General features: G+C 43.9%; 1 protein-coding gene across 1 annotated transcript in view; it reads left to right on the top strand.

Moving 5' to 3' along the window:
• The first annotated feature begins 675 nt into the window (after window positions 1-675).
• Window positions 676-14,694, top strand: part of VAV3 (vav guanine nucleotide exchange factor 3) — a 352,519-nt gene continuing 338,500 nt past the window's right edge. Inside the window, exon 1 of the mRNA XM_047870461.1 lies at window positions 676-1,135. Coding sequence (XP_047726417.1) covers window positions 932-1,135 — 204 coding nt within the window. The 5' untranslated portion in view covers window positions 676-931. The remainder of the gene's footprint in view (window positions 1,136-14,694) is intronic.

The raw sequence follows: 14,694 nt of genomic DNA on the forward strand, positions 1-14,694 counted from the left end.
CCCGAAGGTTTCTTTGCGATCAGAAAAGCGTTAGGATTGCGACGAGGAGCAGTTATGAGTCTGAGACGGAAACCGTCTAAGTGAAAAACACCTGGCATCGAAATAGGCTCAGGGGTTAGGGGCAGGTTCCCGCAAGCGTTTCCCCACACACTTTTAAGGTGCCAAAACATCCTTACCAGCAACTAACTTGGAGAAACAGTAATTATCTCTAGGAAGAGAATTCAGGGGCTAGAACAGAAAGGGGTGAGGGGTGACGATCTCTAAAACTTTAAGCACTGCGCTCTCAAGATGCTTTGGGCCATTTTTTCGTTTCTCTGGGGAGTCCAGGGGCCCTAATTAATCCTTTACTCCCCTCGGACCCTTTAAAAATTTTTATGTAGCCATCGAGGGGTCTCAGTAGGAGACCCCTCTGTATTAGTGTTCAGCCCCACTCTCCCCAAACCGGGAAGCCAGCCCGAGGGAAAACTCCCTGGACACCTGCGGGCTCTTAGTGGGCGGGGGCGCTGGGCGCCCCCCCTTCCCGCTGCGGGCACAGACCCCAGGTCGGGGCGGCGGCGCTCTCCCACCGCGCCTCTTGGGACTCGCAGACGGCAGCGAGAGCGGCCGGCGCGCTGGGCATGCTCAGTCGCCGGGCGCCGGGCTCGCGAGTCGGAAGCCTGTGCGCCGCCGCCGCCGAGCCGGCCCGGGCGCACGGAGAGCGCGCGGGACTCGCTGCAGCGGCGGCCGGGCGGCGGAGGAGCCGGGCCGGGACTGGAGCCGAGCCCCGCGCGGAGCCCCCGACCCGCCCGCCGCGGCGCCTGCTTCCCCGCACCCCCGCAGGGCAGCGGCGGGCCGCGGCTGGCGTCGGCGGGGCGCGGAGGAACCGCGGCGGCGGCGGCGGCCCCATCCTCGCCGCCTGCCCCGGCCGGGCCGTGTCCCGGAGCCGTCGGGTATGGAGCCCTGGAAGCAGTGCGCGCAGTGGCTCATCCACTGCAAGGTGCTGCCGGCCAACCACCGGGTGACCTGGGACTCGGCGCAGGTGTTTGACCTGGCGCAGACCCTTCGCGATGGAGTCCTGCTCTGCCAGCTGCTCAACAACCTCCGGGCGCACTCCATCAACCTGAAGGAGATCAACCTGAGGCCGCAGATGTCCCAGGTAAGGAAGCCGGCGCGGGCGCCTCCGCCTCCAGCCGGCATCTCCCATTAATCATCCGGCTAATTTCTTTGTGTAAATGCAAACGTCTAGGTGCGCTCAGCTTGCCCTGCCTCCCAGCCTTCTGCTTTGGGAACAGCTTCGGCTTTTTGTACCTTGGCCTGGAATGGTTTGGGTGGTTTAGGTCTTCAGCTGAATGCTGAAGTCCTGCGTCCGGAGACGGTAATGAGGATTTCGTAAAGGCTTTCTGCGAGGCGGGAAAAAATAAACTGTCTTGTCTTAGGGTGTCCTTCACCTACTTTTGTGTGTGTGTGTGTGTGTGTGTGTGTGCGCGCGCGCGCGCGTGTGTGTGCGTGTAGGACAACAAAAGGAATTTGCTCCAGCTCTTTTATAGTAACAATGGAGAGGGATACAGGGAGATGATGGGGGTAATTTTGCTCTTATTCTGTTCTTTTGCTTTGCGTGTTGTCCCCATGTTTTCTTGAAAGAGGAACCATGACATAAATGATGACTCTAGGAAGTGGAGGGCGTTCCTGTACCGTTATCTGTACGGGAATGACACTGGTCAAAGGGAGGAAAAGGGAGCACCGTGCAGCGGTTGCTCCCGAAAGCCCCCGGAGCTTGTGGCCAGCTGGCCAGCGAGGTTGTGTTTACAGCTTCTCCGAAGCCATGTGAGAAGGAGCGAGTCCAGCCTCTCAGCGGCGACAGGAAACAAGTTTCGCTAAGACCTTCTGCTTTTCCTTCGTTCGGTGCTTGCTCAGGTGGTGTGGTTGGTGCACGCTTGGCTCCTGTGGCTGGAGCTTTGCCTGGCGGTGCCTCTTCGAGGGGTTAAAAACAACTCTGGAAGGCTGCATGTGTCCGAGTCCACTCAAAAGTCACGGCTCAGAGGAATAGTAGTTTTTTTTGTTTTTTTTTTTTTTTTTTTTTTTTTTTTTTTTTTTTTTTGGTCCCGTCAGAAAGTTTCCATGCGGACAGATCTTGAACACGGTTCAGCACATCTCTTTGCTTTTTCCCATTATATAAAATAACCACGTTCAACTTAACAGGGAGGAGGAGCCCCCTTCCATGACATTTTATCACTACTCCTGAATGATAGTCTCAACCACTTAGCAACTAGAGCAGTGCCTTTTACAGTATAATTGACTCATAAGATTAAATAATCGTGGGTTTAAAGTTAGAGCACACACATTCATCTCTTCATCTTGATGTCGGTGTTTCATCAGGGGCCCTCTGCACCCCAAATTCTATATTCCTCGCCTATCCTGTCTTCAGTCAGCTGCTTAGCAGTCCCCAAGACAAAACAGGCTTGTAAGGGGTGAGAACCATATGATTTCAGAAGTGGGTAAATTATTTCATACTTTCCCATAATCCTGGGTGGTGATTGCTAACTCTATGGACCTCTTCAAAGTTGTCTCAATTCTGGATATCCTGTTAAGGGGTTAACAGACATTTTCATTAAACTGGAAGTTGTTGTTCTGAGCAAAGTTCTACTGGAGCTGCACTTGGCTATCGAGTTTACAGATCACTATTTTCCACCTGGCCAGCAGCCTCAGGAGGTAGTGTGGGTCAGGATGGCTTGGCCCACCAGCAGGGAATACAGTATTGTGTGCACTTCCTGAAACTTCAGTTTCCTGGAACCCTCGGGGGCTGTTCAATAAGTTGTTCCTAATAATCAATCTCTCTGGACAGCTGAGAATCTCCCTCTTTTGATCTTCTAACCTTTATTTGATTGTTAACAATGGATGAAAATATTTTCAAATGTGATTTTGGTCTTTGTAGAATATATTTGTAATATAAATTTTTGGTGACTGAGGATAATCATTGTAAGTATCACTAATGAAAATGGAGCACAGCTGATACTCTGAGAACTGAAATCCCTACAGGGGGTACCACAGTGAACACTTCGGGATCCTTGCCCCGTAAAGGAATTACAGCACTGTGCTATCAGATAAGCTACTGGGTTATAATGAGGTAAACAGCTAAATGGCTTTCCTTAGGCTATTTTGCTTTTGGATTCTTAAGTCTGTCCAGCCCTGAGCTTTCTGGTTCCAAATTCAATGCAGTTTTCCTCTGTAATGTCCTGCGAGTGAGGGCTTTTCTCAAAAGTGAACCCTGGGAGGCTACTGCCTGAATATGGTGATGTCTGTTGTGGCTTCCTTCTTGGTTCGTGACCACTTTGCAGAGAGAGAAGGTGGCTGAACAGCTGAGTCTGTATTATACAGATTGTTGTTAAATCCTTAAGTGACACTTATTAACGGTTTCATTAAGCAAGGTGATCTATTTAACATGCCTACAGTGCTCACCTATAGGTGTCCACTAGTAGTAAAATTAAAACATTTTCTTGTTTTTTTGCTATTGTCATATAAAGAGTTAGAAGAGTTATATGTCATATAACATAGAAGAGTTACAATTGTTAAAACAATTGTAGGGGCGCCTGGGTGGCGCAGTCGGTTAAGCGTCCGACTTCAGCCAGGTCCCGATCTCGCGCTCCGTGAGTTCGAGCCCTGCGTCAGGCTGTGGGCTGATGGCTCAGAGCCTGGAGCCTGTTTCCGATTCTGTGTCTCCCTCTCTCTCTGCCCCTCCCCCGTTCATGCTCTGTCTCTCTCTGTCCCAAAAATAAATAAACGTTGAAAAAAAAATTAAAAAAAAAAACAATTGTAAGGTCCATAAACCCCTTTGGGCAGACCTCTCTATTTCTGGATCTAACTTCTGTCTTTCTAGCTGCTTCTGGTTCTAAGGCTCCTACCCCATCAGCAGTATTCATGGTATGGTAAATAACCTGGTAACCCAGTGAAATCCTGACCTGCATCCCATCAGACTTTATTCTTCTGAATTTAGAGATGTCATTACTATAAAGGCTTTTGCCATTTCTAGTGTCTATGAGTCCTTCTGTCCACCTGATTTAGGTTCTGTTGAAGATGATATTAATTTGAATTTCTTTATAGCACATGGTCTTCCAAGCCAGGAAATAACTATAAAGTCTCACCTCAGTTTTGTCGCATTTGAGACTGTGATGAACAGATGTTGACAAAGGGAATTTTAGTTTGTTGATGTTTTGCTTATTGGCTGTTTTTAATTATCCTGTAACAGGCTATACAGTGAGTAGCCCCTTTTGATAAAAGAGTATCTCCAATGAGTGCGATTTCTTCCATTCTCTTATTGTTAGCCTTCTGCCTTGTTTGCATTAAAAAACCTGCAAATAATTTCTCAATTATATGTTTGAATCTTGAGGTCTTAATAATCCTTCAAAATAGAATTATAAATGGGATCCCAGTCTCCAACTGTTCTTCCTGGCTGTGCTACCCGTCTTTTTAGTCTTGCTATATTAGGAGGAGGAGGAGGATCTTCTTCAGTTCAAAAATACATATAAATATATATATATATATATATATATATATATCTTTCATTTTTCTTTGTTTTAGAGAGAGAACACAGGGGAGGGAGCAGAGGGTAAGAGAGAATCCCAAGCAGGCTCTGTGCCTGATATGGGGATTGAACTCACAAACCATGAGATCATGACCTGAGCTGAAACCAAGGGTTGGATGCTTAATTGACTGAGCCCCCCAGGGGCCCCGAGATCTATCAATGAGATTATCTTAATCCTACTGTTTTGTAATTTAAAATTTTTCTTTATTCTACGTCTTGGGATGATAATATATTTGAATTTACTGACCAGTTGTGTATGGTATGGGTAAACTTTGAATTGTCTTAAAATGAATTATTCAGGCTTCCAGGGTTCTTTCAACAAATATCTGGTTCTGTGTCCTAGGAACTGTTGTAGATACTGGCTTGGAGCAATAAACAAACACAACAAAATCCCTGCCCTAAAAGGATTTATATTTTAGTAGGGGAGATGGACAATAAAGAATGAAATGGCTATATAATGTCATATGAAGAGATTTCAACCCAGTAAGGGACTAAAGCAAAATATCATTTGATTTTTTTTTTTTTTTTTTTTTTTAGAAGGTAGTCAAGAAAGGCTTCTCTGAGGGGATAACAGGTGAGCAGGGACCTGAAGAGAGTGAAGGAATGTAGGAATATGGATGTTTTGAAAGAAGAATATGCCTGGCAAGGGAATACCAAGTGCAGAGGTCCTGAGGTCAATTAAATGGTGGGTATACTGGAGGAAAAGCAAGGCCATTGTGACTGGAGGAGAATGTGGGAAAGAGTGGTCACGATGAGGTCAGAGAAAATAGGAGCCAGCTTTTTAAGCCTAATGTGTCATTGTAAGGACTTTGACTTTCACTCTGAGTGAAATGGGAAGTCCCCTGACCTGACTTACCTTTGAACAGGGACACTCTGGCCACTGTGCTGTAGAACAGCAAGAATGGAAGCCGTCAGGTTCATATAGTCACTTCGGCAAGAGATGACGGCAACTCTGACCAGAGTGATAGCAGGGCAGAGGGTGACAAATAATTAAGTTCTGGATATATTCTGAAGGGAGGGGCAGTAGTTTGTTTATTTTTTTAATGTTTATTTATCTTAGAGTGTGGGTGGGGGAGAGGGGCAGAGAAAGAATCTTAAGCAGGCTCCATACTTAACAGAGAGAGAGCCTGGTGCAGGGTTCAGTCTCATGACCATGAGAACATGACTGGAGCCGAAATCAAGAGTTGAACACTTAACTGAGCCATTCAGGTGCCCTAGGAGTTTATTGATGGAACCAGATTATGTGTATGAGAAGGGAAGAGCCAAGAATGACTCCAGAATTTTGGCTTAAGAAATTGGAAAGAGGGAGTTGCTATTGCTGAGATGGGGAAAACTAGAGCTAGGATAGCTCTGGGGGGATGTTCGAGGATGGGGGAGACTTGGAGTTAGTTATGTTTGAAATGCCCTGTAGACATTTAGGTGGGGAGACTGAGCAGGCAGCGGAGAAGTTGGGAATGTAGATGTGAATTTTGGAGTCGGGTATAGGTGGTATTCAAAATCATGAGATTGGATGAAATCACCCAAAAAGTAGTGTTTAGAAAGAAGAGGTCAAAGGAGTAAGCTATTGGGCCTACCCGTGTGTCAAGGGTAGAAAGATGAGAACCAAAAAGGAGCTGAGAGAGAATGGCCATGAGGCAGGAGGGAAGTCAGCAGAGTGTGGTTTCAGGAAACCAAGCAAATAAAGTGTTTCTGGGAGACAGAGTGAGCAGACATGTCAATGCTGCTGATAGATGAAGTAAAACAAAGATGGAAGATAGATTGTCAAATGAAATATTTTGGTGATTTGAGAGAAACCGATTTGGTGTGTGATGGGCAAACACCCCATTGGAGAAGAACAGGTAGGAGGAGATGATCAGTATAGAGGGCTATACCCCTCTCCAGGAGTATTGTTGCTACGGTGGTGGCTTTTAGGGAAAAGAGATCTAGAGGGTTATTTTCTTGTCCAGTAGAATTTTAATTCTATACCTATTAAAAGAGCTCTTTTAGATTTAGATAAATTTTATCATATGGAAGTCTTGTATATGTATGTGTGAAAAATATGTGTATAAGAAAATATAAAACTTAATGTGTTCCTAAAAATTTTCACTGATTGCTCCTTTTCTGAATACCATATCCCCATTTCCTCTCAGTCATTGTTAGTTTTCTTTTCTTTCTTTCTTTTTTTTTTTTTTTTTTAACCTCTGAGCATCAAGTGTTGGTGATACAGCATTTCTAAAAGAGTATACTAGTATTGTCCCCAGGATTTCCTTCCAGGCTATTAACCTGCAGTTGGGGTTTTAATGCTGTTCCTACTTTTTCAAAAAAGGCAAAGAACTCTATTTTTGCTATACATAACTTTACATAGTTTGAAAAACCATGATTATGTTAATTTTAGCATTAAGGTGTACATTCCAAACACATGCCTATACTCCCCCGAGATGGTGCTGTGTGAAGATGATTGGGTTATACTGAAGGGAGGAAAAATGGCGTTCGTTGTCGGAAAAGAGTGCTGTGCTCTATTACGGTTTTGGTCAATCAGTTCAAAATAATGTCATGGCTTCACAGAAGTCACTAACCTCTTTGCCATTTGTTAGATTATTCTTTTGGATAATCTGTCAGCATAATGTTAAACTTGATACCAATGTTAAGGCATATTAAGGCATCTTAAGGACTGGTTCTGTAGGATACTTGATGGCTTAACCTGGGATCTCTAGGAACCAGAGCCTGAGATAAAGGATTAAAATGCTGAGACATTATTGGTGGTGAGGTATAATCCCATGCCTACCAGGGTGAGGAAAATGGGAACGTAGTTTGGTGTTTTTTTTGTTTGTTTTTTTTGGTGGGGAAAATTATATCATGTTTGTAATGCAGTTTTGATTCAGTGTGGATACCAATTTCCTCATTTTCAAATACAACCCTTTTCAAAATTATTTTTCTAAAACTCTGTATGGCATTTCACATGGCCTTTTCTGCTGCTTCTGAAACTCTCCCTTGATTACCACCACACTACACATTTCCTCATTGTCTCATGACTTAATATCTCCTGTTTCCTTTGCTGGTTTCTCTTTAAACATTCTGAGGAAATTTGAGTTGCCTCTTTCATTGTCTTTGTTCATATTCTCTTTCCTGTATCCTGTCATGTCACTGTAGTGTTACCTACGTTTCATACCTCGGTGGACTCCAAATTCACATAGCCTGTACCTGCCTGTTTGACACCTCCACCTCTGTTGGTACAATCATTTCATGGATGGAGTGCGGACAATCACATGATGAACTTCATTGTGCAAAGTTCACCCCCAGCAGAGTGAAGGGTGAGCTTGATGGAGCAGAACTGGGCATGAACAGGGCTGCTGCTGAAGTTCAGTCAGGGGAGGGAGGGGCCGGTGAATGCCATGGCAGAGAAAGGGCAGGACAGGAAGGCTAGAGAAGGACAAAAAGATGGACATGATGGAGAGTTGGAATGGACAAGGCTTTGGGGCCTCTTCAATGCAGTGAGAGTCAGGAGTATCTAGGATGAGCCTCTCTTTCTGGGGGGATTTGGGAGGGAGGGTAATATAGAGTAGGTACAGATTTCAGAGGGAGAGGGAGTGCATTCAGTTTTAAATGATGAGTTTGAAACTATTAATAGTTACCTTTTGTATTCTCAGTGTCAAGTGTCATATTCTCCTACTACTCTTTTCTTTCTGGCTTATTCTAATACCTAAACTCCAACAAGCTTTTGAGCTCCTGCCACCTCTTCCCTGCCTTCATGTCTTCATTTCCTTCCTCCTGATTTTAAATACTGCAGCCATTATGATACCAGTTTCTCTTGATTTGCAATACTCATTTGAGTAAAGTGCAACCCTGGTTAAATCCAGCTCTCCATTTACTCCTGCCTGCAACTTGGCTGCTGGATCTGATGGAGGAAAAACCTGTATCACTCAGACTATTCTCACTTTTAATTCATCATCCCTAACCACAGCAGGCACCTAGGCTACCCAGCTTTACCCAGTGCTCTAGACCAGATGTTCTCAAAGGACGGTCTGGGGACTCCTGACAGGGCCATAGATAACTCTAGGAGTTCCGTAAGGTCAAACGTCTCTTTTATAATTAAGACATGATTTGTCTTTTCTCTAATTTTCTCGCAGGTTTATAGTGGAGTTTTTCAAAGACTGCATGACGCCACTGATGTCATTGCTGAGGTGGACCATGGATTATGGGCTTGTAGATACTTTAAAGATTTCTCAGTTGAGGATTCTAATATGTTAAATGTTGATAGATGTGACCCCCACGAACAGAAGCTGCTGAGGCTGATCAATAATGGCCAGTGTAATAACATCCTGGGATCGAAAAGTTTGGGAACTGCCCTAGACCATTCACTTTCCGACTCACCCAGATGACCACTTGTGCCTTTTTTTTCCCTTCTTTTAATTGTAGTTGACACAGTTAAATTCATGTGTACAACATAGTAATTGGACAAGTCTGTACACTATGCTGTGCTTGCCACAAGTGTACCCACCATCTGTCACCATACAACGTTATTACAATGCCATTGACTATATTCCCTATACTATACCTCTCATCTCATCCCTGTGACTTACTCCTTTCACAAGTGCAAGTCTGTATCTCCCACTCCCTTTCACCCATTTTGCCCATCCTCCTACCTCCTTGGTACCTTTTCTTGTGGAAACCCGTTCACCTTTGTCTCCACTTTTCCCTCTCTTCTGGTGACCTTGCTTCCTGCTCAACTGAGAAAACAGAGGATCACTTCCTCAGATTCTCAGGTTCTTGCATCCGTTCCTATTGATGGGGCTTTCTCTCATGTTCTGTGTGCAGATTATCAGCGTTCCCACAGCCATGGTCAGTCCCTTCATCACTCTGTCCCCATACTTTCCTGCATCTTCAGTTCTCTGCTGAACCTTTCCATTTGAATGCACATATGCTGTTATTTCCCTCATTTGATTCAGAATGTATTTTCAAGGTGGAGCTGCAAAAGCTTGCTTGGATATTGGGTGTGATGATGGAGAGTGACCGAGGTTTCCTAGGGTTTACCTGAACTACTGGGGCAAGTGGTCAGTCAACCTCCTTATAACTGTCCAATGATTCCTTATGGACAATGGGATAAAATCCAGATTCCTTAGTAAGCATGCAAGGACCTGTCGTCTAATCCTGCTCCACCTCTCAAAGTTTTCTTCCACTCTGTACTTGTAAACTTTTTGTGGCTTCTCAAATGAACTGTGCTGTTAAATGTCCTGGGTTACTGCATGTGCCCCTTTCTCTGCTTGAAATGCCCTTATTTGTGTGATTGAAGATTCCATTCAAGAGTCCCCCTGGCTGAGCACCTGCTGCTTTGTGCCCCACCGTATAGTGTACACAGGTGGAGCATAGCCCTCCTTGTACCATCTTGCAGTATTTTGTGGCCCTTTGCAGGCTGTGACCTGCTTGAGGCTGCCATAGGCTTATTCATTTATGTACATCTCTAGAAATTGACACCAGGACTCATACATGATACACCCAAATAGGCATAAAGTAAATTCATGGATGGATGGGAAATGATGACTTTGTTTACTACCTTTTCAAATATATCTATACATCTTTAAGATGTACTTGGCACTGTGTCATTAAAAATCAAAAACGTGTGGGGCACCTGGGTGGCTCAGTCAGTTAGCGTCTGACTTCAGCTCAAGTCATGATCTCACGTGGGTTTGAGCCTCGTGTCGGGCTCTGTGCTGACAGCTCAGAGCCTGGAGCCTGGTTCTGATTCTGTGTCTCCTTCTCTCTCTAACCCTCCCCCACCCATGAGCTCTCTCGTGCACGCTCTCTCTCTCTCAAAACTAAATAATAAACATTAAAAAAAAACAAAATGGGTGTTCATTGAGTGACATTACTAATAACAGATAATATTATTTCATGAGTTACCACCTGAGTGATTTAAAGAAAGTGTCTAGACCTGTCTGTTCTTCTGCTTCCTCATTTCTAAAAGAGGCATAATAAAGGAACCTGCCCCCTACTGTGGCTGCAAGGGCTGAATGAGTGAATTAGCTCTGTGACTGGTACATAACAAATACTCAATAAATCTGAATGATTTTTACTATGATTGTCACTACTACTTCTGCAGAAACATACAAGGCAGAGTGTTTACACCTTCCATGAAATATCTCCTTGTCACACCAATGTGAAACAATCACTTATCTTCATGAGGTAGCTACTCTCCAAGGCTAAGAGTTTAGTAACTTATACTAACAGGTAGTTGTTGAACAGTCTTGGGGTGAAGACAAGATTAGAATTAGAATGTTTAAAGAAAACTGAATTCCTTTAGCAAGGCTATTGGTACATCTGAATGTGAATTGCAGTGAACAGACACCCCCCTCCATTGTTCTTTTGTAGCCTTTGCTTGGAGGAATGTTCTCAGATTGGTTTTGTGGTTATCAATAATAGTATCTCTATACTAGTTATTGAGTAATAGTTTTGGTTTCAGGGTATTGAGTATCAACTGGTTAATTTTATACAGTTGTCATCCTAAGCAGTGTAAAATGGGAGATAGACCTCTGATAGGTATAGATGGTGAAAGGAAATAAAATCAGGTAGAAAAGCTGAGGAAAGGTAATGAGAGAGCAGGAGGAGGAGTGTAGCTGGTCTTTCTTGGCCTTTTAATACTGTGCCTGGTGACACCTGGTCCTGAGCACGTGGTATTTTGCATGCCTATGTTTATTTGCCTGGGCAGCAGGAACATCATTGTTCTAAATGACATGCTTTCAAATGGTTGTCTTTTCTCCCTTTCATTATTATAACCATTCTTGTAAATTCACACCTATTAGCTGTTATTTAGAATATTCTATTACCCCCTGCCCCCCCCAACTGTTAACACAGATCCTGCATTATATTAAGGCTAGTCGCAAGTTTGCATTCTGCCTTCCCCCAATCTTCAGCATTTAGTGGACAGAACCATGAACAGAAAAGTAGATAATTTTTTTGTAGAAAATTATTTTAGAATTGTATTTTGTACTGCTCTGAGTGTGCTTTCAAAATATGTGTTGCAAGAATTGTAGTTAGCCTTTGAGTTGCTTGCTTAACAGGAAGCCAGCAGGATATGCTACTCACATGGGAGTTCTCTAAAGGGTCAATTAATATGGAATAGTCAATGAAACACTTGATACTCACCTTCCATGATTTTCAAAGTACTTGTCTCAAAATAGATCAGTAACAGCTGGCTTGAATAAACAAGCATCATGCCTGTGCCCACTAATGTCCGCAGCCTTTTCCTGGGAGCATGGGGGCAATATGGTTTAATGAAAAGGCTTTAGGCCAGGAGTCAGGAGACCTGAATGAGAGGCCCAGCTCTGTCTCTAACATGTGGCCTTACCAAATACCTGCTTTTCTTTTTCTCTGCCTTCCATACTTACAGCAAGAACAGCAAATACTGACATATCAGTAATATGCTGAAGAGCAGCTAAAAATTTTTTTATACATGTTTAGAGCTCATTAAGGAGGCATTATAATTTCATGAAGAGAGCTTTGGGACAAGACAGATATGTTTGAATCCCAGCTCTGGCACTTGATAAATTTGGGAAAATTATTTTAGTTGTTGAGTCTCCATTTTCTCATATTAAAGGCAAGAAATAGTAAAACCTACTTTGCAGGGTTGTGGTGAGAAATAATATTTGTAAAATGCTTGGGGCATAGTAGGTATTCAGCAAGATTTTATTTCCTTCTTCCTCTCCCACATCCTTGATCCTCCTAAGTCTAAGAGCCAGGAAGAACAAGATCTTATCACTGCTCTACAGAGAAGGAAATTGAAATGTGTACTGGATAAAGGACTTTTCTCAAGGTCACACAGACAGGAAGTGGTGAAGACAGGACTTGAGTCCAATTGTCCTAATTCCAAATGCAGTGAAGTTTCCCATTCCTGCTACCAAGCTGAGTGGTTAGATGGTGAATTGCATGAGGAAATGACTAGGAAAATGCTTGGGGAAAAAGCAAGGCCTGCCCTGCAAGTACAAAATTACATTATATTATTTTGCACTGAATATCTAGAATAATGAAACCGGTTTTCATTTATTTTAGAGTCAGATTAGTTCACGATTATTTGCTTTTTGGTAATTTCATAGCTCTTAGTTTGGTTTTGTTTTTATAGGAATTTGTGCATATGAGTTCATTGATTAAGTCATCAATTTGTCTACTAAATATTAGGTTTTGTAGTAGAAACAGAGAACTCAAAGGTAAATAAAACTCAGTCCCTGATCCTGTGTGGCTTTTAGTCTGTACAGCATGGATTTTACTTCAGACATGTCCTTATAAAACAGGGGGTGGGATGGGAGACCGGAGTTACAGTGAATGAGCACGGCATATGCTTGGTAGGGGGTAATGCTCTCTTGGACGCATTGTTAATTTTGCTGATGTGCAGGGAATGACATGTTCATGTGTTTGCATGGCTCAAGATATTTCTGTCCTTTCCACAGACATTTGTCCAGTACCTCCTATGTGCAGGACACTGGAGTCCTAAAGCTAAATCCTAGGAACTTTGTGCTTTTGTAGGGCTGGAAGAAAGTAGATTTGACCTTGGAGTCGGGTCTTGCAAGAATGCAGAGAGGATAAAGTAAGTCATCGGATACTGCAAGGCAGGTGCAGAAGTGCATGCAGCTGGGTGAGCGAGATGAGACCAGGAAGAGGACAGAGACCTGAGTGGTTACAGGAGAGGAAGAAGGCTTGAGAAACGGAGTGGGGAGAGTGTGTGTGAGACAAAGAATGTGCAAAGACATTCAGACCTCAGTGATGTCCCCAAGAGGACAGTTACTCTGAGCAGTGATGGAATATCCTCCATAGCATTCATACTGGAATATGGCTGCACCATTTGCACCTGGCAGGAAGATATTAAGTCATAGGACTTTGGTGTGGTCTGGAATATCAGATGATGGCCTATTCTCTTGAATATCTTAAACATTGAGGGAGTAGACTATAGTCAGATTGCATAATAGGCATCTAAAATCATGTCCAAAGCCTGTTCTTGCTCTGTCTGGAAGCTCCTGACTTGCTACCTCTCACTCCCTCATACCTAGTGTACCATTCAGTATCCTTCCAGTGCTCTTTAGTTGACTGATACCTCTTCCTTCCTTGGTCCATTTGTTCTTAGCTGTGTGTTCCTGAGTCCTGCTCCAATACGTTCTTTCATCCCCAGTTCCCTTCACCTTCTGTGATGTCACATGCGCCGGTGACCCCCACCCTGCAGTGCCCTCCTCCACTGGCTTTCCTGCTCTTGCCTCTAAGCTGAAGAGAGCTGTTGGAGAAGCTTGCTCACCAGTGGGCTTTTACTGCCCAGCCTCACTGCACCAGCTGCTGTGTACGTCACCTCTTTGCAGTGCCTTCTGTGATCCTCTAGGCTTCTTATTCCCCCCAGTGAGGTCCAGCTCTCTAAATCCCAGACATTGAGTCCCCAACTCTCCCTCAGTCCCTGCAAGTTCACTTGATTTTTATCATTACCAGTCTTCTTGAGTCTTATCCTCAGTCTGTCGCATTTACTCCCCATGATGGTGACCACTGTTACTAGAAGTAGCAACTGTCCCAAACTTTACAAATTATTGCTGCTTTCTTGGGAGAGAGTTTTGGGTCTTGAAGAGTGTGTGTTTAATAAGTTAGAAGCCCAGAGAGGACCGGGTGTTATGAAAACTTTGATTCTGAGAAATTGGGTACTGCATGCTAGACCTACTCTTCTTGGTTTGTGGTCTCCAGACCCCAGTGGTGTGCTCAAGTGAACATCCACCAGTGAACCAGAAACCTGTCACCTTTTTCACTTCCCAGTGGCAACAAGGCTGCCTGTCCCCTCTTGCAGCCAGCTTACAGCACCTGCTATTTGCAAGCCTTTTTTTGCAAGGGGGTTGGGGGGGGGGGTGGGGGTTAATTAATATAACTCAATCATGTGTGCGGTGCCTGACAGAGAAAGGATAATTCTGCTACTTATTGATACTACAAAATGTAGATTTGGCAGAAAAGTATTAAATTCCCTGGCATTTGACCTTCAAATGTGAAAAGGTATTTGTTGGCTAAAGGAAGTTAGTAAGCTTAGGCCATGGTCAGCGACACAAGAAATGCTTGAGTTGAGATTATTTATGATGACAGAGTACTTGAAAATAAAACCCTGTGTTTTCCCGTAAACTGTACTTGGGGATTCAGTAGAATATAGC

Source organism: Prionailurus viverrinus, chromosome C1 (assembly GCF_022837055.1).
Source record: "Prionailurus viverrinus isolate Anna chromosome C1, UM_Priviv_1.0, whole genome shotgun sequence".
Classification (NCBI taxonomy): domain Eukaryota; kingdom Metazoa; phylum Chordata; class Mammalia; order Carnivora; family Felidae; genus Prionailurus; species Prionailurus viverrinus.